Raw genomic sequence first — 27,679 nt, 5'->3', positions numbered from 1 at the left:
TGCTGCATTACAACACAGGACAATTCATTGGTCACACTCGGCTGAAAAGCATTCTTCATTCATAACTGAAAAATATTTTTCAGTGATCTCTTTTTCTGGAGCCGAACAAATCACAGTGAGATCAAAATAATCATAAGGAATTCTTTTAATAAATCTTATGCCCAAACTTTGTGAAATGATAACATCCATCCCCCTTGTCTAAGGACACAAGGGGGCTCAGATGACAATGGATAAAAGCAAGATGGAAAACTGTTCCACATGTTACCATTTGTGTAGAAAGGTGTACTATACAACTTTTTGGAATATTTATGTACATAAAAAATCCACATAAATATTTGCTTATATATGCATAGAGTGTTCTGGAAATATACCAGGAAACTGTTCGGGGTGGTTGCCTCCAGGGAGAGGAACTTGCTGGCTGTGGGGGAGGGGGAGGATGGGGTAAGATTTTTATTTTTCTTTTACTTTATAAATTGGGGACATATAGATTACATAAAATAATTTTTAAAAATAATTAATTTATTTTTGGCTGCGTTGGGTCTTTGTTGCTGCGTGTGGACTTTCTCTAGTTGCATCGAGCGGGGGCTACTCTTCATTGTGGTGCACAGGGTTCTCACTCCCGTGGCTTCTCGTTTCGGAGCACGGGCTCTAGGTGTGAAGGCTTCAGTAGTTGTGGTACGTGGGCTCAGTAGTTGTGGCTCATGGGCTCTAGAGGGCAGGCTCAGTAGTTGTGGCGCACGGGCTTAGTTGCCCCATGGCATGTAGAATCTTCCCAGACCAGGGCTCGGACCCATGTCCCCTGCATTGGCAGGTGGATTCTTAACCACTGCACCACCAGGGAAGTCCTATAAAATAATTTTGTAGAGGTCATGCCATGTGATTGACACTTGTCTTCCACCGAAACAGCAGATGGATTGCATTAGTGATTACCATGTTTCACTCTTCCCTGTAGCCACACCATTGGGTAGGCCCTTCCTAGGATATTCCTGGCTTGGCCATGGGGCCTGCTTTGGCCGATGGGATTAGAAACAAACTTGAAGCTGTGCCTGTGTGTCCCCACTCTCATAAATCCCTGCTCTGTCCATGAGAGCACACCCAGGCAAGATGTGAGTCAGCTGAGCCCTTCTGTACCAGCCAGCCCCCATCCAACCCACAGCTGACCACAGATGCATAACTGAGCCCTTCATGCATTACAGTGGGGTTTCAATGGCCATGCACCTGCTGTGAGCACACCAAGAGTGAGGGTGCTATGGCGCCCCCCCTTCACATGCCCCTTAAGAGTGGTGCTTCGGGGCTTCCCTGGTGGCGCAGTGGTTGAGAGTCCGCCTGCCAATGCAGAGGACGCGGGTTCGTGCCCCGGTCCGGGAAGATCCCACATGCCGCGGAGTGGCTGGGCCCGTGAGCCATGGTCACTGAGCCTGCGCGTCCGGAGCCTGTGCTCCGCAACGGGAGAGGCCACAACAGTGAGAGGCCCACGTAACGCAAAAAAAAAAAAAAAAAAAAAAAAAAAAGAGTGGTGCTTCGCCCCTGTGGTGGGCTTGGGTTTCTTCCCCATACACCCCCAGTTGCACGCCTCTTGGGCTGGGAAGTGCAGGTTGGTAGCACAGACCCTCTGTGTCAGTCTCTCTCTGTTCTGCCTGCTGCTAACCAGCTGCTGTGCTCTCCTCCAAGCTTCTGAGGCTCCCTTTCTGTCCCAGCTGAAAGGGCTTTGAAGGGGCTTCCCAGGGTGCAGGAACCTTTCCTCTTTCACAGCTCCCTCCTAGGGGCACAGGTCCTGTCCTGCTTCCTCCGGTTTGTTTGTTGGTTTTTTTTTCCTTTCTTTCATCCTACCCTGCTACATGGTGATATTTCCTGCCCTTCTGGTGTCTGAGTTCTTCTGCCAGCATTCAGTAAGTTATGCTATGAGAACTGTTCCACATGGAGATGTACTTTTGATGTATTTGTGGAAGGAGGTGAGCTCCACGTCCTTCTATTCTCTTCTATTCTGCTATCTTGATTCACCTGCCTCCAGAGCTTTCTTTATCCCAGAAGTTGAGAACATTGTTGGCTCAGTGAATGACCTCACAAACAACAGCCAGGCATAATGCTATTATTACAGTCATCATCAAAAATTCTAAGGGCTACATGCTGTGTGATTCCACTTATGTGACACCCTATAATGTTATATAAGACAGGAAACAAAGCAGCGGTAGCCAGAGGCTGGGGACAGGAGGAGGAGACTGACTACAAAAGACGTAAGGGAATTCTTGGGTCCTCTACATCCTGGTTGTAGAGGTTACATGCCTGTATGAGTTTGTCAAAGTTAGAATTCTACACCCAAAATGAGTGCGTTTTACTGTACGAACTTTAAAAAAATTTTTTTTATTGTAATATAGTTTCTTTACAATGTTGTGTTCATTTCTGCTATACAGCAAAGTGAGTCAGTTATACATTTATGTATATCCCCTCTTTTTAAGATTTTCCCATATAGGTCATTACAGAGTATCGAGTAGGGTTCCCTGTGCTATAGAGTACGTCCTTATTAATTATCTGTTTTATATATAGTAGTGTGTATATGTCAATGCAAGTCTCCCAATTTATCCCCCTCTTTCCCCCGGTAACCATAAGTTTGTTTTCTACATCTGTAACTCTATTTCTGTTTTGTAGATAGCTTCATTTGTACCCCTTTTTTAGATTCCACATATAAGTGATATCATATGATATTTGTCTTTCTCTGTCTGACCTTACTTCACTCACTATGACAATCTCTAGGTCCATCCATGTTGCTGCAAATAGCATTATTTCGTTTCTTTTTTATGGTTGAGTAATATTGCATTGTATATAGTACCACGTCTTCTTTCTTTCCTCTGTTGATGGACATTTAGTTTGCTTCCATGTCTTGGCTATTGTGAATAATGCTGCTATGAACATTGGGGTGCATGTCCTTTTGAATTATATTTTTTTCTGGATATTTGCTCAGGAGTGGGCTGCTGGATCATATGGTAACTTTATTTTTAGTTTTTTTAGGAACCTCCATACTGTTCTCCTTAGTGGCTACATCAGTTTACATTCCCACCAACAGAGCAGAGGGTTCATTTCTGTCCACACCCTCTCCAGCATTTGTTATTTGTAGACTTTTAAATGATGGCCCCTGAATTGACTTCTTGCACCTGGCAAGTTGCTGCTATCTGGAGCTCAGCTTTCCTGGGCTCCTGCATTTACGGGAGTTCAGAAGCAGCCCCCACCCCAGTAAGCCCAGCATCTTAAGAATGACCATAGGGCTTCCCTGGTGGTGCAGTGGTTAAGAATCCACCTGCCAATGCAGGGGGCATGGGTTCGAGCCCTGGTCCGGGAAGATACCACATGCCACGGAGCAACTAAGCCTGTGCGCCACAACTACTGAGCCTGCACTCTAGAGCCCAGAAGCCACAACTACTGAAGCCCGTGTGCCTAGAGCCTATGCTCCTCAACAAGAGAAGCCACTGCAATGAGGAGCCTGTGCACCACAACAAAGAGTAGGCCCCGCTCACCACTAGAGAAAGACCACGCACAGCAACGAAGACCCAACGCAGTCAAAAATAAATAAATAAATTTTAAAAAATACTTAAAAAAAAAAAAAGGAATGGCCATAAAGCACTTTCTGAATATAGTGATGATTTCCCCGTGGCACGGATTCAAGGAAAGGCATTTGGCCCTGTCTCACGGAGCCTAATGATAGAGTAAGAGAGAAACTCAGTAATAAGAAAGCAAATTCAGCATCCCCAAGTTTTCCCAGGTCCTTCTTGTGTATCAGGCAAGATCATTTCTGGTCGTTCAATGTCATTTAGTCATCAGTTAGGACTTAATAGATTGCATTTGTCTACCCAGAAAACTATTGGAAAAGCAATAAGCTGCACAAATTAGCACATTGAATATGTAATTCCTGATGTGTAAACCTATAAATAAATTCAACCCAGCTCAAAATTTTATTCCAACTTCTCAGGCCAAGCACTATTAAAACCCGTTCCTGAGGCCATTTTCTAGATTCTGATATGAATGTTGATAAATACTTTGGGGAGTCCTTCATCCATTTCCTAATCTCTTTTCTTATATCAACCTCTAGACCACTTGAGAATCAGACCTTTCTGTCTTTTCTTTCTTCCCTTCCTTCCTCCCCCCATTCTTCCTTTCTTCTTTTTAAATCAGTGAAGCCATAATATTGGTAAGCTAAAAGGGAAATTGGTTAACCTTCATCCATGGCTATCTCAGGCAAATGTGAATTAGTTGGTATGTTTTTTGTTTTAAGGTTTCTTAGCAGCTTAGAGTTTCAAAATCTCAAAATTCTCCCACAAGTCCTCTTTCCAATAACCAGGATACCAACTGTTCCTAATTAATATCAAACATTCTACTTAAGAGACCTGCCAAAATTGTGAATTAACCTGGCACTGTAGCTCATTCTTTGATATTTAGCAAGTACAGCCTGATAGCTACAAGCAAGTCTTTCAACTATGTTACAAAAATGGCTTGTGTTCTACTCCATGCCTTAAAGCAAAAATTTTAAGAAATAAGCCCTTTTTTCTTCTTGCTTTATACTATTCAGTTCCACTATGAACAAACATCATACATATTTCTTGGACTGGCACTTCTTGTCCTCTTTGAATTCGTCCAAAGCAAAAGCCATCTAGACCGCAGCTGATCAGCTGTTTTACAGTTGCTATGAAGGCATATTACTTCCATGGCACAAAATATGATTAGGAGCCTTACACTGCTTTGCTCCATTTCATCCAATAACCGTACTTTAATAATAATTCCACATTTTCTAAGGATCTTTTGCCTAAAACCCACTCAAGGCTACCAATTTCTATATTGGTAGGTTTCCTTGTTTGACAGCAAAAGAACTTAATCTAATTTTAAAATGAAAACAAGGGACTTCCCTGGTGGCACAGTGGTTAAGAATCCGCCTGCCAATGCAGGGGACATGGGTTTGATCCCTGGTCTGGGGAGATCCTACATGCCACGAAGCAACTAAGCCCATGTGCTACAACAACTGAGCCTGTGCTCTAGAGCCTGCGAGCCACAACTACTGAGCCCACACACCACAATTACTGAAGCCTGCATGCCCTAGAGTCCATGCACCACAACTACTGAGCCCATGTGCCGCCACTACTGAAGCCCTTGTGCCTAGAGCCTTTGCTCTGCAACAAGAGAAGCCACCGCAATGAGAAGCCCGCACACCGCAACAAAGAGTAGCCCCCGCTTGCTGCAACTAGAGAAAGCCCGTGCACAGCAACAAAGACCCAGCACAGCAAAAAATAAATTAAATAAGTAAATAAATAAATAAAATAAAATGAAAACAAAATGCTTGTGGGAAACAACCTACCAGAACATGAAACAAGTCAGCTCTAGCAAGCAGAGCAGCAGGAACTCAGGAGCCATCTTAAAATTGTGGCCAAAGGATGACTCATATTCAGCTTCCTCCTGAGTCCCAAGGAGAGAGTATATGACTGGATTAAAGTGAACTGTGTACAGCTGGCAATGCAAACAAAACCTCAGTGAATGACATCAGAACAGCCCAACCAACACAGCTGGGGGAAGGAGTCTGTATTTGTGTATGCATGGTTTCTATTTGTATTGTAGACAAAAACAACACATTTCATAATTTTAACTTTAAAAAGTTTATGTGTTTATAACTGTGCCATCATATTATATAGTTATGAAAATTACATTCTCAATAAACTACAAAGCATTGTTTTGTGAGCATAGACATCCACCTCATTCTTTCCAGTGACTGCTTAATAATCCACTGAACTGATTTTCCACAGTTAAGTAACAAATTTACTACTGCTGGACATTTAAACTGTTCCAAGTTTTTTACAATTCTGTAATGAATGTGCTTATGCATCTATATTTCTGTACCTGTGCTTTTCGAGAAGATAAATTCCTAGATGTAGAGTTGCAGCAGTGATTAATTACATTTTAAATACTGACAGGTCACACCATATTGCCTTCTAAAATGGCTTTCCACCTATGTACCCTCCCAATGTAATATAAAAATATGGTTTCTCACATCTGCAACCGTACTGGATATTATCCATAAAATGTGTGCTGGTTTGTGTTGGTGATGAGGACTTTTAAAATTTCCATTTATTTGATCATTAGTGCCATTAAGATCTTCCTTTATTTGACTGTTTTAATTTCTTCATTTAAGATTTGCTGTTATACTGTGTATCTCATCTTATCAGACTTTGTCAGACTGTATATCTTACCTTATCCTTGCTGCTTTCCAACAGCCCTTTTTTAAGGGCTATATGCTTCGTAATATATGGTTAAAATATATCTCAGTCTGGGGGCTTCCCTGGTGGCACAGTGGTTAAGAGTCCGCCTGCCGATGCAGGGCACACAGGTTCGTGCCCTGTTCTGGGAAGATCCCACATGCCGCGGAGCGGCTAGGCCCGTGAGCCATGGCCGCTGAGCCTGCATGTCCGGAGCCTGTGCTCTGCAACGGGAGAGACCACAACAGTGAGAGGCCCGCATACTGCAAAAAAAAAAAAAAAAAAAAAAATATATATATATATATATATATATATATATATATATATATCTCAGTCTGTCATGTGCCTTTTAACTTTGAATACAGTGTCTTATACCATGGAAAAGTTTAAATTTTTTACATGGTCCTATCACTCTGTCTCTCTTCATGACTTCTGGACTCTGTGTCCTGCTTACCAAAGCCTTCTTGAACTCAAAGGGATAGAAATATTCTACATTCTCTTCTAGAATCTTAATATTGTTTCCTATTACATCTTTAATCATATTGAATGAACTTCTCTGTAAGGGGTGAAATGTGGATCTGACCTTATTTCCAGTTGGATAACTGTCAAGCACCATTTAAGTAATCCATCTCTCCCACTGACACATCAAAAATAATTACTTTTGCAATAAACTAAATTCATGGGTATATGATCTTTTTCAAAAATTTCCTTGTGATGCTTTCCTATTTACCATTCTACATGATTTTCAGAACAAAACTGTCAATGTAAAGATATCCTATAGGGATTGTGACTGGAATTGACTGTACAAACATGTTAACAATATTGAAACTTCCATCTGGAAACACAGATCTCCATTTATTCAGAACCTCTATTCTCCTTAACAGAGGTTAATAATTTCCTTCCTATATATAAAACCATGAGTAAATTCATCTATAATTTTTTTCTTCTGGATTTGATATTAGGGTTGAATTAGCCTCATGAAAGAAGTATTCCAAATACTGCAAAATAATCCATTTCATTATTTTTTCTACACTCTAGAACAGCTTAATTATGATTCCTTGAAGGTTTAGAATTAATCTGTTAACCCAGGTGTCTTAGAAGAGGGCTACACTATTCAAGTTCTGTTTCTTCCATTTTAAATATTAGGAATTTTTACTTTCTGCCTTGAATAAATATAGTCTTACATTCTTCCCAGTAAATTCTAGTTCTTTTGTTCCAGTCTTATCCAGAGTTCTAGAATTTCCTAAAACATATTCTATGTATCAGGTCACACTGAATTTCCTCACCAACAAAGGAACACAAACTTATTTTGTGGTGATCTCAAGCTTTAAACATACTACTCATGCTAACCCTCATCATATACATTGTTTCAGTTCCAAAATTGTTATGATCTCCAAGTACATATACTGCCTTCCAGAGTTCACTGTTTAAAAATAACTTTCAAGCAGACTCTGAAGGATACTGAGCTAACATTATGGAGCACTTAGTCTGGGTCAGACACTGTGCTGAGCACTTTGTATGCATCAAGTAGTTCAAAATTGCATAGCAAGGGTTTTAAGGGAGTCATAAAATTACATTTACATTTTGAAAATACCACTGTGGCAGTAGTGTGAAAAATGAACTTGAAGCGGACAAAAGAGGATGCAAGGAGACCAGTTATTAGACAATTGGAATAGTCCAGGTGAAATGACAGTGTTTTGGACTAGGGCAACGAGAATGGAAAGATGTGGATGAATTCCAAAAATATTCAGCAGACATATCAACAGGACTTGGTGACACAGAAGGTGAGGAAGAGCTGGGGGCCTGACATGACTCTACAGCATGAATTTTCTGATGATGAGCAAGGTGCGCACTTTGTCTGAAGACCTTTCTGCATTCCTTACATTCATAAGATCTCTCTCCAGTGTGGATTCTTCTATGTAGATTAAGGTGTCCAATCTGGCTGAAGGTTTTCCTACATTCCTTACACTGATATGGTTTTTCTCCACAGTGAATTCTCTGATGAATGGTAAGGGATTGCCGATGGCTAAAGGCTTTACCGCACATGCTACATTCATAAGGTTTCTCCCCCGTATGACATCTTTGATGACAAATGAGCAACGATTTTTTTCTGTATGCCTTCTCACACTTAACACATTCATAGGGCCTTTGGCCAGTGTGAAGTCTCCGATGCTGAGAGCAGGATGAGCTATCACTAAAGGCCTTCCCACATTCAGTACATTTATAGGGTTTCTCTCCCGTGTGAACTCTCTGATGTTGAATAAGGCGGGTAGTCTGGCTGAAGGCTTTTCCACATTCAGTACATTCATAAGGTTTCTCTCCGGTATGAATTTTATGATGCTGTGCAAGATGTGCTCTCTGTTTGAAAGCTTTGCCACATTCCTTACATTCATAAGGTTTCTCTCCAGTATGAATTCTCTGATGAGTAGCCAGCTGTGAACTGATGCTAAAAGCTTTCCCACATTCTTTACATTTATAGGGTTTTTCGCCAGTATGAATCCTCAGGTGACTAGCAAGGTGTATGCTCTGCCTAAAGGCTTTCCCACATTCCCTGCATTCGTAAGGCTTCTCTCCAGAATGCACTCTTTGGTGCTGAGTGAGTGAGGCATGATGGCTAAAGGCTTTCCCACAGACATCACATTCGTATGGTTTCTCTCCTGTGTGAATTCTCTGATGGACAGTCAGGGATGAGCCATAGCTGAAGGTTTTTCCACACACATTACATCTGTAGGGTTTCTCTCCAGTATGAATTCTCCTATGCTGAATAAGTCCTATGTGATCACTGAAGGCTTTCCCACAGTCGATGCAGTCAAAGGGTTTCTCCCCAGTGTGATAATACCTCCAGTGACGGATAAGGGATGTGTTCTGCCTAAAGGCTTTTCCACATTCAATACATACATAGGGTCTTTTGCCAGTGTGACATCTCTGATGTCGTGCAAAGGATGAGCCATCACTGAAGGCCTTTCCACATTCCTTACATTTATAGGGCTTCTCTCCAGTATGAATTCTCTGATGCTGGGCAAGGTGTGCAGGCTGGCTGAAGGCTTTTCTACACTCCTTACATTTATATGGTTTCTCTCCAGTATGAATTCTTTGATGTTGAATAAGGTGAACATTTTGGCTGAAGGCTTTCCTACATTCCTTACATTCAAACAGTTTCTCTCCAGTATGTATTCTGTAGTGCTGGGCAAGGTGTTGACTCTGGTTGAAGGCTTTCCCACATTCCTTACACTCATACGGTTTCTCTCCAGTATGAATTCTCTGATGAACAGTAAGGGATGAGCTCTGGGTGAAGGTCTTCTCACATTCATTACATTTAAAAAGTTTCTTTCCTACAAAGACTTTCTTGTGTTTTATTACCATGGAATTTTTAGAAAAGCTTTTTTTATCTGACTTGTGATTATAAATATTCTCTTCTATATTGTCCAATGAGACAAATTTCCCAGATTTGTTATATTTGTGGTCTATTTCCACTGTAAGTGTTTCTTTATGAGTGATTGTTTCTTGCCTGATAAATGTCTCTTGGCTTAACAACTGCCTCTCAAAAAGATCTTCACATTTCCAATCTTCTCCAAAAGTGGGACACTCAAGTCCATAGCTTATAATTCTCCCCATTAATACATCATCACACACAAATTGCTTCAGGGGTAATTCTTGTGTCTCATATACAGATTCCCAATCTGAAAGATTCAAAAAAGCAAATGTTTCCTTTATCATGGGCTATAACAAAGGAAACATTTAACACAGAAAAGGTGAATTGAAATAATGAATCCCACAAAATGTATGATACACAGGCGTGTCAACTGAACAAATATGCAAGCAGACCCTAGAGAATGAGACCTCATAGAGGAACATGGAAAAGGTGATTTAGAAAATTAAATGTAGGATAACAAAGTCCTGAAGTAGTAATGCAATGGTAATAATATGTTATGCCTATATTAACATAACAGACTATAAATGAAACTTCCTCTATTCTTTCCCACTTCTGAGAGACTTGCATATATAGTTAGGCTAACTTTGTTTAAAAACCAATATCATCACATAACTACTGCCACTCAAAAATCTCTGTAGATTCCCAGAAATCACAAATACTTTGTGCTTTGTGACTTCCCTTGGGATTTAGGTAAAATCTTAAAGTCATCTCTTCATAATCAGAAAATAGTGTCCCTATGAACCATTTCCATGTGTCTTAATACAGTAAACTCTCTTCACTTCTCATAGATCCCTGAACTTCAGGCTGCATATTAAGGGATTTTTCCATTCACCTTCTCACTTTCACCAGGAAAAGTGGAAAGTAGGAAAAGTGTCACATCTTAATAGGGTTTTGCCATGTGTCTTTTTGTAGAAACAATCTTACAGCAATATGTGGGTTGGTATCACTATTATTAATCACTTTCTTATTTCCTGCCACATAAGTACCTGTCTTGCCTTGTGAGCTAGAATATAAGCTTTGGGGAAGGACTAGATGAGCCTTACACACTACTACTAAGTCACTTAACATGCATCACAGAAACTCAGGCATATATAAGAAATTCTCGATAAATCTATAAAGAAGAAATTTGTATTGAAGAGGTGACACTAAGAGAAAAATTTAGGGGAGAGGTGATATCAAGAAAGGGCAAAGGAGAAAGTGCTTTCCTTTCCCATCTTGTCCATAGCAAATTATGGACTAATCCAATGCTCCCTAAATAGTTTTCTATTACATGTCAAGCATTAGGAACACTAGAGTAATTAGACAGTTGTTCTTGAGAAGTACAGAAAGTGATTAGGACGACAAGGCCAACAAAGGAAGTAATCTGAGAAGAAGAAAATATGGAATATCAAATGTGAACCCATGTGGTAAAAAAGTAAAATTGGTATAAAAGTTCAGAGATGGGAGGGATCAAATCTACCAGAGAAGTTAAGAAAGACTCTGAGGTGTTAACAAGCTTCCTACCCCAGGTCATCTGTGGTATCAGAAACACCCAAGCTTCAAGAATTCTAGAACTGAGGCCATAAGAGTTCAGTGAACCAATCACCTACAGTTTTTCTTACATAGATGGGCTGAGGGGAGCAATACTAGAAAGAGAAAAACAGAAACCTGACGGCATCATCTACTCCTCCCTCAAATTCTTTCTTGTCTGTGAAGGCTGCCTTCATCTCCAGCCTCCCATGAAGAGTCATGGTTGTCCCTTATCTTTTGGGCTTTTCTCAACACAGATGCTGAGATATCTTAGTCACTGAATTATACTTACATCTATACTGTGACTCAACGTCCCAGCAGATTTACAGGCTTCTTTATTCCCTTTCCCTCATCCTCTATCTATTCTTCACATGGCCAACTATTACCTCTTATCAGGAAAGTTCCTCTTTCTCTTTTCCTATTTAAGGCAGATGGTAGATTCCTACATAACCAAAGTATAAAGTGTGTCTAAGCACAGCTTATTTCCCTCCTAATATTTGGGTATTTGGAGGATCCTAGAAGTCTAGGGTCCAAATCATCTCCAAATGTAAAGATCAAATACTGTTACAGAAGTGAAAGGAGAATTTCATAAAGGCATAATTATCACATGTGATCCCAATATTCCCTTGTGTTTGTGAATTTTTGGTTCATTGGGGGAGGCAGAAAATAAGCATGTACACCAGAAAAAAGTTAATTATAGGCTCTCCTAAGTGTTACAAAGAAAACAAACAGTGGCTTAGTAGAGAGTAATTGGGTTGGAAAAGGGAAAAGTTCACTATACAATGTGGTTAGGGACGGCCTCCAGTGAGATGATTTTTGAGCTCTGGCCTGATAGCCAAGCATGGACAGAGAGCTGACAGAGGAGTCTTCTAGGCAGAGAAAATAGGGAATTCAAAGGCCTGAGTCAGTAAAGAGCTTGGTGAGTTCAGAAAAGGTGACCAGTGGGCTAGAGCAGTGCTTTTCAACTGTATGTCAGGCACTCATTGATAATGACATTTGTAAGACACATGGCACTGCTTATGATCCAGAGGCAACCAGACTTGGAACTCAGACTGCTGCTAGCCCCATGTGGTCTTCCAAGGCTTAGAGACTCAGGATCTTGGCATACCTGTAACAAACTTGGAACATACCTGTATACCTTGCATAGTTTAGAAAACTCTGGGCTAAAGTATAGTGAAAAAACTAAAAAGTGATAGACAATAGGGTTGGAGAAGTAGGAAGGAGCTGGTTACATAGGGGCTGGTAGGGTTTGGATTTTTTCTATTTGCAACAGGAAAGCAAAAAAAGATTTAAGCAGCAGGGTATGTTATGATTTTAGGTAGCATCTAATTTTAGAGTTAAGCAAAGATGTAAGAAGGAGAGAAGCTTATATAAGTCTGTATATAGAAAAGAAAAGAGGATGAGAAGGAGCTGGATAAAGATTTTTGCAAAATGAGTTATTAGAAGAGAGTCAAGTAGAAGAGAAGATATTTGGGGAGCCCATGCTAAGTAGTCAAGTTTCAGTTTTTTCCCAGGCTTGAGTCAAGGCATGACTCAAGGCGTGAGATGTTTCTAAGAGCATAAGAAAGCAGGAAGTATCACCTTGAAAAATGGCTGAGCCATTACCTAGAAAGAATTCCCCTATCTGGTTCTTCCACACTCACCTGGGAATGGGGTTCTTCTCATCTCACTCTTCATCTCCCAAGGCTCTTTCCCTTGCTCCAATAAGGAGATGACATATGGCTTAGAGACACAAAGTCCTGTATACAAAAATCGATATGAAAATTGGCCATGTTTTGGGCATTTCAGCTGGTTCCTTAATTCTGATGGAATGACATTACAGGAATGAATAGATCAAGGGGTGACAGACTATATAAAGCTTTTGGCATAGTTTAGTGGGACTGCCAACAGTCAATTCTATAAAAGTTAAACCATTTTCTAAGGGGCCGGGGCAGAAATTCAGCCCAGCATTTTCGGAGGATCATCAGACAGCAGTAAGTGAGGTAATACAAAGGGCCCCTAGAGGACAGGGTGTTCGACCCCTGGTCAGGGAACTAAGATCCCACATGCTGCAGGGCAACTAAGCCCGCTCGCCACAACTACTGAGCTTGTGCACCTCAACTAGAGAGGCTGCATGCCCATGTGCTCTGGAACCCACGTGCCACAACTACAGGGCCCACACACCCTGGAGCCTGCATGCCACAACTAGAGAGAGAAAACCCGCAAGCCACAACTAGAGTGAAGCCCGTGCACCGCAATGAAGAGCCCACACCCCTCAAAGAAGATCCCACATGCTGCAACTAAGACCCGATGCAGCCAAAAATAAATAAAATAAATAAACAAATAATAAATCTTAAAAAAAAAAAAGGGGGGGGCCCCTAGAGACAGTTTGGAGTTTGAGTCAGGTCAACTGCCTGATTAAAAAAAAAAAAAAATCAATATTCTTCAGAAGAATATAACAGAATCCAGAGTTTCCACAATGCATTATTTACAGTGTCCAGGATAAAATCCAAAATTACTACATAAAAGGAAGAAAAAATGAATCAGACTCAGAAAAACAATTAATGGAGACCTAACCTGTGATAACACAGGACTGATAACATAGAATCAGTAGACTAGGCTTTTAAAACAGTTAAAATATCTATATTCAAGAATGTAAAGGAAAATATGCTTGTAATTTCTCAGCAGCAAAATAGAAATTATAAAAAAGAACCAGTAAAAAGTCTAGAATTGAAAAATACAGTATCTGAAATACAAAAATTCTCCAGATGGGCTTAACAAGACATTGAAAAAGACATGGAAGGAATCAGTGAACTTGAAGACACAACAATAGAAATTATCTAATAAATCAATAGAAAAAATTAGTTGAAGAAATAATGGCCAAAAATTTCTAAAATTTGGTGAAAGACATATTTAGTTTCAAGAAGTTCAGTGAACCACAAGCAGGTTAAAAGGGGCCTCTAGGCTGAAGCCCGCGCACCTAGAGCCCATGCTCTGCAACAAAAGAAACTGTCACAGTGAGAAGACCGGGCACTGCAACGAAGAGTAACCCCCACTCGCCGCAGCTAGAGAAAGCCCAAGCACATCAACAAAGATCCAATGCCGCCAAAGATAAACAATAAATAAAGAAATAAATGTAAAAAAAAAAAAAGGGGGCCTCTGGAATTTTGCTGGGTGGTCCAGTGGTTAAGACTCTGCCCTCCCAATGCAAGGGATGTGGGTTCAATCCCCGGTTGGGGAACTAGAATCCCTCATGCCATGCAGCACAGCCAAAAAAATAGTAATATAATAAAAAACAAATATAAAACACCCTCCTAGGGAAAAATGAGGAAAAAAAAAAGGGGGGGAGCTCTAGACAACAGAAAGCTAATCCAACCAGTGGTGGGCCCCAGGGCTGAGAAGGGTCCATTTTAGTTTCCCTAAGAATATCTGAAGCAATTTTCATAGTTTGTGCCTCGCTAGTTCATTTATTGCAAGTTAATAAAAATATACAGATTTTAAAGCAATATTCTGAATTTTTAACAATCCAGCTGTACTCTTTGTGAACTTTGTTATGGTGGTAACAATACCATAGGACAGAGGAAACAAGGCAGCACAGGAGACCAGTGAGAGTCACATCACATCCTGTTCCCAACTAACTAAAGGGCACACTCATGAAATATCTGATACACACCAAATTCACTTATTAAATCTGAAATTTTCATCAGTTCCTGAATACCCTCTTTATTTCCCAGATTCGATTCTGACCTACACACAGTAAAAAAAAAAAAAAAAAAAGTTTTAATAATTAAACAAAAACCAAAACCTAAAGAGTCCCTAAGGGTAATTCTGAACTATGAGAGGGGAAAAAATCCTCACCCACTGATACCAGGCTCTGATAGTTCTCCAACATCATACTCCTGTATAAACTCCTCTGAGCAGGGTTCAGCCATTCCCATTCCTCCTGGGAAAAGTCTATTGCTACATCCTTGAATGTCACCAAGTCCTGAAATGACACAAAGACATTCTTGATCAACCAATGCTCATGTCCACACGTGACTTCGAGTTGAAGTGTTAAGCTGTCCCTACTTTATGTGAGAAATAGCCCTTAGAGAGAAAAAAAAAACTTAAACATATAATATTAAACGCTAACCTAAAATAGTACTTATTGAACTAAAATGCTAACCTAAAATGCTAAACTGCATTGTATATGATGGTGCTAATCCATTTCTCAGCATGGGGAAATATGGACAGGTGGCCACAGGGCAGTAAACAAGGGCTTCAAGTAAGGACGTATACCTGTGGTTGAACCTTCCAAAACAGCAACAAAAGAATATCTAAGTTGATATTTTGTAAATTGTACTCTATGGGATCCTAGTGTTTCAGGGGAAAGAGGCATTGAACTGACATGGCTGTGGTTTTTTTCTTACATAATAAAAATATGTATCTAGAATGCAATTTTTTTGTGCTGTACCATTAAGAATTAATTAGCATGCCAGGCCATACCACAGTGACCTGGATAGCAATATGAGAAATCACCCAGCATAAGACTACAACATGGGCTTTCCTGGTGGCGCAGTGGTTGAGAGTCCGCCTGCCGATGCAGGGGACACGGGTTCTTGCCCCAGTCCGGGAAGATCCCACATGCCGCGGAGCGGTTGGGCCCGTGAGCCGCTGAGCCTGCACGTCCAGAGCCTGTGCTCCATAACGGGAGAGGCCACAACAGTGAGAGGCCCATGTACCACACACACAAAAAAAGACTACAACACATCTAACTTGTGTGCTGAATTTGAGTATAACAAACCAATATATACTTAGACAATATCAAAATGAAATAATTATAATTTTTAGTTTCATAAAGACTTAATGTCCAGTTACCATCACCATCAGGTTGAGATAAATTTTTTTTCTTTTTTTTTAAATTGAGGCATAGTTGATGTACAATAAGTTTCAGGTGTACAACATAGTGATTCACAATTTTTAAAGGTTATACTCCATTTGTAGTTATTATAAAATAGTGGCTATATTTCCCTGTGTTGTACAATATATCCTTGTGGCTTATTTATTTTACACATAATAGTTTGTATCTCTTAATTCCATACCTCTATCTTGCCCCTCCCCCCAGTAGCCACTAGTTTGTTCTCTATATCTGTGAGGGTTGTGACAAATTTTTTTAAGTATTATGGGCATTTTCATCTTCACATTTATTTCCACTGAAAATAAAAATCTTTGTAATGCTGTGTTGTCATTTGCAGCAACATGGATGGAACTAGAGGGTATTATGCTAAATGAAATATGTCAAAGAAAGACAAATACTGTATGATCTCACTTATATGTGGAATCTAAAAAACAAAACAGAAACAGACTTTGTATAGATGTAGAGAGCAAACTGGTAGTTGCTAGAGAAGAGGGGAGTACAGTATGGAAAAGTGGAACAAAAAAGAGTAACCTTACAGTGCAGAAACCTGACAAATACTACCTCAACCAGGTAATCAAGGTATAGTAATAACTCATGTTGATAGTATGAACCCTTGATATATGATGAAAATGGAACTCTGTGATCTTCCTTCTAAAAACACATTACTCCAGTCTAACCAGGAAAAAAACATCAGGTTTGAGAGATGTTCTGAAAAATACCAGAGAACCTCTCAAAACTGACAAGGTCATCAAAAAGAAGGAAGGTATGAGAAACTGTCACAGACAAGGAGACAAAACTACCTAGAAGATAGAACTACTAAATGTAATGTGGTATCCTGGATAGGATCCTGGAACAGAAAAAGGATATTAAGTAAAAACTAAGGAAATCTGAACAAAGAATGGACTTTACTTAATAATAATGTATCAATATTGGTTCATTAATTTTAACAAATGTCCCATACTAATGTAAGATGTTAGAAACAGGGGAAGCTGAGTGTGATGCATAAGGATCCTCCCTGCTATCAGCAAATTTTCTATTATTAAAAACAGTTTATTTTAAAAAATCTATTTTAAAAAGTAAATCCTATAGGGAGTTCCCTGCTTGCCTAATGGTTAGGATTCCAGGTTTTCACTGCATGGCCTGGGTTCAATCGCTGGTTGAGGAACTGAGATCCCGCAAGCCACACAGCGCAGCCAAAAAAAAAAGTAAACCCTATCAAAAGGAAGACATCAAAGCTTTAAATTATCTCTAAGATTTTTAAATATACAAAGTCCAGCACTTAACTCAAAATAATGAGGCACATAAGACAAAATTAAGAGGAAAAAAATCAGAAAATAAAAACTCACAGAGGGACTTCCCTGGTGGTGCAGTGGTTAAGAGTCTGCCTGCCAATGCAGGGGACATGGGTTCAAGCTCTGATCTGTGAAGATCCCACATGCCGTGAAGCAACTAAGCCCATGCACCACAACTACTGAGCCTGCGCTCTAGAGCCCGTGAGCCACAACTACTGAGCCCACGCGCCTAGAGCCCGTGCTCCGCAACAAAGAGAAGCCACCGCAATGAGAAGCCCATGCACTGCAACAAAGAGTAGCCCCTGCTCGCCACAACTAGAGAAAGCCTGCACACAGCAACGAAGACCCAATGCAGCCAAAAATAAATAAATAAAATAAATAAATAAATAAAATGAAGTGGGAAGAAGAGGGGGCTCTATGCCTCATCACACTCAGTTTTATTTACCCATTTGGCAGTCTGAGTTAAGGACAGTGCTCTCTGGGAGAAGTGGGAACCAGGCCCTTAGATAAGACTGTTAATCAGGGAATTTTCAAAAGGAAAGCAGCTTTACAAATTCCTAAACAGTAAGACTGCTTTTCAAGAAGGAGAAATGAAATAACTAACCTGAGGTATGGCTTTCACTAGTTCAACTGTCATTTTCGCCTCCTTTTCCTGGCTTTTCTCTTGGGGAACAGCACTGTCCTGGAAGGGTAAGGCTGAAGGGAGAAAAAGGAGAGTGAAAAGATGAGGCCTTTGCACTCCCAGAATCACCAGCCTAAAAACTCCATCTTCTCCTTCTTCCTCCCAGCCTTCTTTGCTTCCACTGCCCACATAACTGGGAGATTATGGGCAACCGATGGCAGTTGAGATGTATAACTTATAACTCTGTTTCTCTTATGCTCAAGGTCCTAAATTTAATCTTTTTTCTAAAAGTTGCTTTCCCATTCTTTGGTCTTATTATGAAAATAATGAGACGTGCTAGGTACTCTGCATAGATTATCTTCTCTCACCTTATTTTTAAAATGATCCCATGAAATAGCTGTTTCCTCTATTTTATATTTTGTAGGTAAAGGTGTACTCTTTCCCTTCCTGCGTCCCTGCTTCATGCTTTGATACAGTCTTCAGTTTGAAAATCTGACTCCTAAATGCCACCAGAGGCCAGGGTTATCCACCTTCTCCTGCCAAACCCCCAGGGGCTTTGCTTTCCTCTCACCCTGGGACAGTGGATCCTTTAGCACCCAATTCTGCCACCTTCACTCTCATCTCTGTCTTCAACCCCTCGGTTTCCCCTCCTTTTTGTCACCCAGAACTGAGGGTGTCTCCTGCTTCAGTCAGGAGCTCCAGTCACCCCACCTCTTGCTTCTCACTGGAACTCTTGGACTGGGAGCAGGGAATTCTACTCCAGGATCCTTATCCTGGCAACACACAATTCCATAAAGCAACACACATAAAGAAGCCAAAGCTATCAACCTTCCAAGTAGTCTCCCCACACACACCACAGTCACACAGGGCCAGTTACAACCATACAGGGTAACACACAGACACTGACACAAGACCTCACATACCTCCTGATTACACAGAGGACACAATCGCAAGCACCCAACGGAAGGCACATCATATGCAATCACATATATCACAGTCTCAGAGAGGCCTTGGGTACAAACACACATGGTGATACACAAACATCACACATATACCCCCAATCTTATTCTCTCACACACACCCATGGCTCACTGCCCCTCATCTCTGTCTCACTCACACCCACACTCTCCACAACCTCACAGAAGCTATATTTGCAAGCCTTGTGACAATCCATGGTTCACAGTCTCTCTCCTACTCACTTTGGTGTCACACACATCACTAGTTTTCCTCTCTCTCTCTCTCTCACACACATCCTTAATGATCTCTGTTTCAGAGACACACGGAATTCTCACACACATAGATACACAAACACTGCAATTGCTACCTCTCTCACACACACACAATACACACTGGGGTCTCCCTCACACTCGGACACACACGGACTGTCATAACCTCACACGCTCACACCAACATGCTTTCGGTCTCTCTCACACACACACCCGCCCCCACGATCTCTCCCTCTCAGCCTCCCTGGGACCCCACACACTTGTTGACCTCTCACACTCGGGCACACCCGTTTCCCTCACACACACCAACATGCTTTCGGTCTCTCACACTCACAGTCAGGTCTCTCTCTCTCTCACACACACACACACACACGCTCTCAATACGATCTCTCCCTCTCAGTCTCTCCCGGGGCCCCACACCTGCTGACCTCTTACACACAGGCACATCCGTTTCTCTCACACCCACACCAACACACCCCGCTCGCACTCTCTCTGTATTTTTCACAGTCCAGTCTTGCCTCTCACACACACGCCGCTCCAGCCGCCCCACAGCCCAGAGCCCGGTTCGAGCCGCGGCCTCGGCGCACCTGCGCGGGCCTCTGGGAAATGTAGTCGGTCCGGGAGAGACGGCGCAGCGGCGCTCAGGCCAGGGCTTCACGGCCAGGTCCGAGCCGCTGGCCTCGCTTGCCCTGACCCGCCCCGCCCCGCCCCGCCCTCGGGCTTGGACACCCGACCACCCAAAACAACCCAGAGGCCTCCCCCCGGAAGCCAGCCGCACTCACCCGAAGGACTTCGGAGCCGACGCCCGGGAACCGAGTGCGCAGGCGCCGAATCTCCCAGGCGGGCGGAATAAGGGGAGGGGTTAGACTCGAGGGGCGTGGAACGGGGCGTGGTTTAACGGAGAGGGGCGTGTTCTTAGGCTGTAGAGAATGGGAGGCGGAACCTTAGCGTCAGAGCGGGGGTGCCTGCGCAGGTATGTGACTACGCTCGAGGGTCTTGGCCCAGGGTTTCAGCAGAAAGACTACGATCGGGGGTCGGGGCCCAGGGTTTCGGGGCGCGTGGCGTGGCTGGGTGCGAGTGTGCGCAGGCCCATAGAATGCGCACTTGTCCCTCCCGCGCCTGGAGACCAGAAATGTCCCTAGTTACGGGGTCTAAGCCAGGTGCGGCGGAGCCCCTGGTGTGCTCCTGTGTGTACCTGTGATTTGACGCTGTCTGTGTCCGTGTGACCGCCGTGTCGCTCCGAGTGCGGCCCTCTGAGCCTGTCTGCGGGAACGTGATTTTCTTTCTGTGCTAAGTTTTATGGCAGCAAGATCAGCGAGGGAACCCCGAATAGGCTCTATCACCTCTGTGATAACAGCAAATTATTACACTTCTCACCTGCAAAATGGGAATGTCGTTATTATCACTCTTCAGAAGTAGTGAATATGAGACGCACGTCTTTGGACCAGATCACTGGAATTGAACCCCATTCTGCCCCTGACCAGAGTGTAAATGGTCCGTCGTATGGGAGACTAAGAAAACGGTAAATTAGTAGCTGCTTTGGAAGTTGGAGTAAATAAGGAAAAGCCGTTCAGAGGGATATAGCAGAGGAAAAAAAACCCACAAAATCCCCCGACCTCTCAGATCTTACTTTCAAGTGAATAGAAACAGACCACCAAAGAATGAGTAAAATAAATAGTATATCGAATGTTGAAAAGGCTGTGGAGAAAACAGGGAAGAGGAATAGAGAGTAGAGGAAATTAGAATATTTATTGTCAAAAAATGAGTAGTCAGGGCATTGCAAACTTTAACCATCATTCAAACTTTCATCCTGAATTTCAACATCGGCTCATTTGGGGAAGGGGGCGGCGGGAGATTCTTTACGTTGAATCTACTGTTATATTCTACCATTTCGTATTCACCTTGTTTGTAGTAACACTTTTATGTAGTCTTTCGGTTTGTATTTTCTCATTTTTCTATTTGAACTCAGAGACGCCTTAAGTATTACCCTCCACCAATTCTGCCGTGGATATCCAAAATATTCTAAGACAATTTACTGAATAAATAGTCTTATTTTCCTGCTGATTTGAAATGTCCAAATCTGTTGTATCGTAAATCTCTATACGTGAATCCAATCCATCTATTTATGGACTCGGTGTCTGTTTCAACCCTCACACCCCACTCTTCTCTACGGAACAACTATCACATTGTTTTAATAGTGGGAACTTTATACTTCTGTGTTTGATAGTGGGTACCACATTTCCTACGTAAGCGTTCACCATTTGCAAAGTTGTGGTATTTATTCTCGTGGATTCCTCCTTTGTGTGGATTTTAAAATTGTCTTGGAAAATCTCCTAATAAATACTATTGGTACGTGGATTGGAATTTTAGTGAATTTATAGATTAATTGGTGGGAGAACAGACATCTTTGAAATTAATAATTTTTCCTTTCAGGAATATAACGTTCCATTTACCATGTTGTTTTCATTCTCCTTTATTAATATTTTATAGGTATATATTTCATTCCAGTCTAGTATTTTTTTCATACTGAATCTATTCCTAAGGTTTATATTGGCTTCATCACCATTGGGAAGGATTTTTTGTTTTGTTTTATTCTGATTACATTTTTAACTGGTTACTTGGGTAAGATTGTTTCTTCCTCTGTTCTAGATCAGACCGGGTTTTTAATCCGCTTGTCAGTTCCATTATTTTGTTTGTTGAATCTCTTGAATGTCTAAGCTGTACAACCATATAACAATTTTTTTTTCTTTTTCTATCCAACATTTACCTCTTATTTCTAGATTTAGTGTGTTGGCAAGTTTCTCTGATATAATACTTGTCATGGTAATTATGGGTCTCTTTGTATTGTTCCTGTCTTGACCACAAATACTATCAATATTTACCATTAAAAATCAGGCTTCCTGGGCTTCCCTGGTGGCGCAGTGGTTGGGAGTCTGCCTGCCGGTGCGGGGGGCGCGGGTTCGTGCCCCGGTCCGGGATGATCCCGCGTGCCACGGAGCAGCTGGGCCCGTGAGCCATGGACGCTGGGCCTGCGAGCCATGGCCGCCTGGCCTGCGCGTCCAGAGCCTGTGCTCCGCAAGGGGAGAGGCCACAGCAGTGAGAGGCCCGCGTACGCAAAAAAAAAAATAATAATAATAATAATAATATTGTTAGGCTTTTGAATCAAACTAAGAGATTTTATTCCATTTTGAAATTGCAGACAGTTTTCTCTGGTTTGGATGAAATTTATTTGTTGGAACCTACGGAGATGATCATTTCTTCTTTAAATTATTCATTTTCTGAGCTGTGTTAATAATGTGAGCAATCATTTATTCCTGGGATGTGCCTTTTTTAGTTATGGTGGGTTACTCTTCAATGAAGTTGGTAGATTAAATTTGTTAACACTGCATTTGGAAGTTCTGCATCTATATTGATAAATAATATTGGTCTATAGTTTTCTTGTTCGATGCCATCCCTGTTGGGTTTTTATGGGTACATTTATGTATGTATGTGATAATATTTACAAAAGTGTCTGGAATCATTCAGACCGAAGTTATTTTTAGTTACTTCTTGGGAAGAATCTTCAAACGGTAAAGACTTATCCAAAGGAAATTTTGCTCCATTTATTGTATATTACTATATTATTATATAGCATATTATAGTTCTCCACTGGGGCGATATCATCCCCAAGGGGGCAAAAAATGATTTTTTTAAAAAATTGATTCTTGGTGGGGGAAAAATATTCCTTTATTCTTTAAAAGAAACAGACATACATAAACATATATATAAACATATACAGTACTTCTGTGGTATTAAAATTTCATGGAGGTGGGAATGATTAGAAAAAGAAAAGTCTAAAAAAGGTTTCTTGGGAGGACAATACTGAAAAACAGTTTGAGAAGACAGTGATCTCTCTATATATATTTTGCTCTTTCATAAAGTAATATGTTCTTGTTTTATTTGAATCACTAGAAAATTAAAATTATTGAGTAAGAAAATATCAAAATTAAAGTAACCCTCTGGTCAGGTGATTCAGATTTACAGCCAAGTTTGGAATTCACTGTCATCAGAGATGCATAAGACTCCTGGATCTAGGATTGGGCAGGTTGTTGGGAAAACAGGCAGAAACATAAAAGGCATTGTAGTTCTTTGATATAATACTTTGGGTGTGGGGCCCTTAGGAGAACTCTGGTAGAACTATGATTATCTTAGAGAAGGAAACCGGTGATGAGATACACAGGCGAGAGTAGGAGTTTTCCACCCAACACTGCGTTTGGTGGACTCAGAATTTAGAATATCCATGTTGTTGACGTCATCAAAGTGAGCCTTGGCAGTTGGGAGACAGAGGTTCCTAATGAAAACGGTATGGCATCCTAGAAGAAAAGAAAAGAAGAAAAAAAAAAGAAGGCATCAGTTTAAAAAAAAAAAAAAAATCACCGTGGGAAATGCTGTTTCGCAGTACGGCAGCGCCACCTTCCGGACAGAGGCCCCAGGTGCAACGGCTCTATGTCCTGGAAGCTGAGATTTCTCTCTTGGAGGCCTTGTGAGTCTCCCCTTGACATCCGCATGCCTGAGCAAGTCGACGAATGATTAGCAAGCAAAGGACCCCACTGGCTTCGCTGGCCAAATGAACATAGTATATTCAGGGGTGTAGCCGACACGGCCCTGGCGTCATCTCAGTTTTACACGAAGGGGTGACAGTCACCCTTTCTGGGAAATTCTATCCCTATCTCTGCCTCCTAAAGATGCACTAGCTCTAGGGGCCTTTTTTCACAGAGGTTCCTCTGAGACTCCTGGGCCCGATTTGTTGATATTTCGGCCAACAAGAAGGCTGATGGTACCTGCTGATGGTGGCAGCTCTCCAGACCGATGACAACCTCAAAGAGGAAGAATAAAGGTCAGGTAGCAGAACAGGTCAAATGAAAAGCCATCAGCCTGCCTTAGACAACACTCTAAGAACTAGGCCTCACAAAACACTAAGAATCTAGAGGAGCAACGGCCTACTTTCTACCCAAACAGGAGAGAGAAGAAAGGGCAACTGATTTTATTAGTAATTGTTACATACTTTACTTAAAAAAATTTTTTTTGGAGTATAGTTGATTTACAATGTTGTATTAGTTTCTGGTGTACAGCAAAGTGATTCATATATATATATATATATTATGTATACATGTATTCTTTTTCATATTCTTTTACATTATGGTTTATTAAAGAATATTGAATATAGTTCCCTGTGCTATACAGTAGGAACTTGTTGTAATTTTTACATACTTTAAAAATCACAGCAGTTGGCTAAGACAGGGAGAAATAGGTCATACTAATTGTCTCACATTTTAAGAAATACGATATGCAAATTGATGCAAAACAAAGCTTACGACTGTTAAAATAATCCTGGGATCTTAGATAAGGAATTTCCCCTCCCTAAGAACCAGAAAATATATTTCATATAAAACAATAGTTCCTGGGGACCTCCCTGGTGGCACAGTGGATAAGACTCCACGCTCCCAATACAGGGGGCCCTGGTTCGATCCTGGGTCAGGGAACTAGATCCCACATGCATGCTACAACTAGGAGTTCACATGATGCAACTAAGGAGCCCACGTGCCGCAACTAAGACCCAGTGCAACCTAATAAATAAATGTTTTTTTTAAATTATCATTTATTAAAAAAACCAACAATATTTCCTATAAAATCTCTACTGAGATTGTGTCCAGTGCAGATGGGGGTCCCACTTAATACTTCAGGAAGATGAGATATTCATGGTTATATTTTATTACTTTTTTTAAGATTTTTTTTTTGATTTGGACCATTTTTAAAGTCTTTATTGAATTTGTTATAATATTGTTTCTGTTTTATGTTTTAGTTTTTTGGCCACGAGGCATGTGGGAGCTTAGCTCCCCAACCAGGGATCAGACCCGCACCCCCTGCATTGGAAGGCAAAGTCTTAACACTGGACTTCCAGGGAAGTCCTTAATGGTTTTAAAATACTGTCAGTTTAACTCTAGTCAACAAATATTCTCTAGGCACATGTTGGATCCTGAGAGTTCAGAAACCAATAAAATAGAGTGTCAGCCCATAAGGAGTTCATGGTCAAGCTAGAAACACAGATAGGCACTTTGTATTAGTCAGGTTTTTCTCCAGAGAAACAGAGCCAATAGGACGTATATAGACATAGAGATGTATTGTAAGGAATTGGTTCATTTGATTACAGAGGTTGGCTAATCCAAAATCTGCAGGGTAGGCTGGCAGGCTTGAGACCCAGGAACATTGATGTTTCAGCTCCAGCCTGAAGGCCATCTGCTGTAGAGCCAGGAAGAGCTGATGTTTCAGATGAAGTCCAAAGGCCACTGCGAGAGAATTCTCTCTTGCCCAGGGGAAGCTGGTCTTTTTGTTGTATTCAGGCCTTATTACAGAGGACAATCTGATTACTCAAAGTCCACCAATTTTAAAGTATGATTTTTTTAACATAAATTTATTTATTTATTTATTTTTGGCTGCGTCAGTTCTTTGTTGCTGCGTGCAGGCTTCTTCTAGTTGCGGCGAGCGGGGTCTACTCTTCATTGCAGTGCACGGTCTTCTCATGCCGGTGACTTCTCTTGTTGTGGAGCACGGGCTCTAAGCACGCGGGCTTCAGTAATTGTGGCATGCAGGCTCAGTAGTCGTGGCTCATGGTCTCTAGAGCACAGGTTCAGTAGTTGTGGCACACAGGCTTAATTGCTCTGAGGCATGTGGGATCTTCCCGGACCAGGGCTTGAGCGCGTGTCCCCTGCACTGGCAGGCTGATTCTTAACCACTGCTCCACCAGGGAAGTCCCTTCACCAATTTTAATGTTAATCCCACGGGACTTCCCTGGCAGTCCAGTGGTTAAGATTCCACACTTCCACTGCAGGGTCATGGGTTTGATCCCTGGTTGGGGAACTAAGATCCTGCATGCTGTGCAGCACAGCCAAAGAAAATTTTTTTTTACTTTTCTAAAATGTTAATCCCATCCAGAAACACCCTCACAGAAACACCCTGAATAATATTTGACCAAATATCTGGGCCCCATCCCATGGCCAGTTTTGCAAATTACACGTTCATACATATAGACGATGTGAAAGAGAGGTGTGGGTGTAAAAATGTATCTCAGTTTTGCATCAAAATATGAAAAGTGGGCTTCCCTGGTGACGCAGTGGTTGAGAGTCCGCCTGCCGTTGCAGGGGACACGGGTTCGTGCCCCGGTCCGGGAAGATCCCACATGCCGCGGAGCGGCTGGGCCCGTGAGCCATGGCTGCTGAGCCTGCGCATCCGGAGCCTGTGCTCCACAACGGGAGAGGCCACAACAGTGAGAGGTCCGTGTACCGCAAAAAAAAAAAAAAAAAAAAAAAAAGAAAAGAAACAAAAGGCAGACTGGAAAGAAAGCAGTAAAACTGTATTTGTGGGTGACATGATTACATAGAAAGTCCTATGGATTGTACAAAAAATTACTTTAAAAATAAATGTTTATCAAGGTTGCAGAATATAAAATCAATATATAAAAACCAATTACAGGGCTTCCCTGGTGGCGCAGTGGTTGAGAGTCTGCCTGCCAATGCAGGGGACATGGGTTCGTGCCCCAGTCTGGGAAGATCCCACATGCCATGGAGAGGCTAGGCCCGTGAGCCATGGCTGCTGAGCCTGCGCATCCGGAGCCTGTGCTCCACAACGGGAGAGGCCACAACAGTGAGAGGCCTGCGTACTGAAAAAAAAAAAAAAATCAATTACATTTCTATATACTAGCATTAAAAATCAGAAATTGAAATTAAAATACTTATTAAAATAGCACCAAAAAATGAAATACTTAAAAGACCTGTACACTAAAGACTACAAAACACAGTTGAGAGAAATGTTGAAGAAATACAGAGATATGTTTATGCATTGGAAATCCCAATATTGTTAAAACATCAGTTCTCCCAGAATTCATTTGTAAATTTAACAACATCTCAATCAAAATCCCTGTAGCCTTTTTAATAGAAATCAATAATCTGATTCGACCATTCATATGGAAATGCAAAAGTTGAATAGTCAAAGCAGTTTTTATTTTAAGTGTTTTTTTTTTTTAATTTATTTTTTGGCTGCGTTGGGTCTTCATTGTGCATGGGCTTTCTCCAGTTGCAGCGAGCAGGGGATACTCTTTGTTGTGGTGCATGGGCTTCTCATTGTGGTGGCTTTTCTTGTGGTGCACAGGCTTCAGTAGTTGTGGTGCGTGGTCTCAGTAATTGTGGCATGCGGGCTCTAGGGTCCACAGGCTTCAGTAGTTGTGGAACACAGGCTTAGTTGCTCTGCAGCATGTGGGATCTTCCCAGATCAGGGATCAAACCTGTGTCCCCTGCATTGGCAGGAGGATTCTTTTTTTTTTTTTTTTTTTTTTGCCGTACGCGGGCCTCTCACTGTTGTGGCCTCTCCTGTTGCGGAGCACACGCTCCAGACGCGCAGGCTCAGCGGCCATGGCTCATGGGCCCAGCCGCTCCATGGCATGTGGGATCTTCCCGGA

The 27,679-nt window shown here is 41.6% G+C and overlaps 1 protein-coding gene across 6 annotated transcripts; it reads right to left on the bottom strand.

The window, feature by feature from the left end:
- Positions 1 to 531: 531 nt before the first annotated feature.
- Positions 532 to 20,019, bottom strand: ZNF471 (zinc finger protein 471). 6 transcript variants are annotated; one of them, XM_073796276.1, is made up of 6 exons: positions 18,624 to 19,756; positions 17,945 to 18,036; positions 15,010 to 15,136; positions 12,816 to 12,911; positions 8,114 to 9,910; positions 532 to 6,454 (listed from the first exon to the last, which is right to left on the bottom strand). In XM_073796276.1, coding segments are annotated over exons 2-6 (2,055 nt in total). In that variant the 5' UTR covers positions 17,978 to 18,036; positions 18,624 to 19,756; the 3' UTR covers positions 532 to 6,452. The 6 variants fall into 6 exon arrangements, with proteins under 6 accessions (XP_073652377.1, XP_033701844.1, XP_073652374.1 ...); XM_073796273.1 differs by lacking the exons at positions 532 to 6,454; positions 18,624 to 19,756 and adding an exon at positions 19,971 to 20,019 and having other exon boundaries at positions 6,538 to 9,910; XM_073796274.1 differs by lacking the exons at positions 532 to 6,454; positions 18,624 to 19,756 and adding an exon at positions 19,776 to 19,900 and having other exon boundaries at positions 6,538 to 9,910.
- Positions 20,020 to 27,679: the final 7,660 nt, after the last annotated feature.

Source organism: Tursiops truncatus, chromosome 19 (assembly GCF_011762595.2).
Source record: "Tursiops truncatus isolate mTurTru1 chromosome 19, mTurTru1.mat.Y, whole genome shotgun sequence".
Lineage (NCBI taxonomy): Eukaryota > Metazoa > Chordata > Mammalia > Artiodactyla > Delphinidae > Tursiops > Tursiops truncatus.
This window is presented reverse-complemented; position numbering and strand designations above follow the sequence as displayed.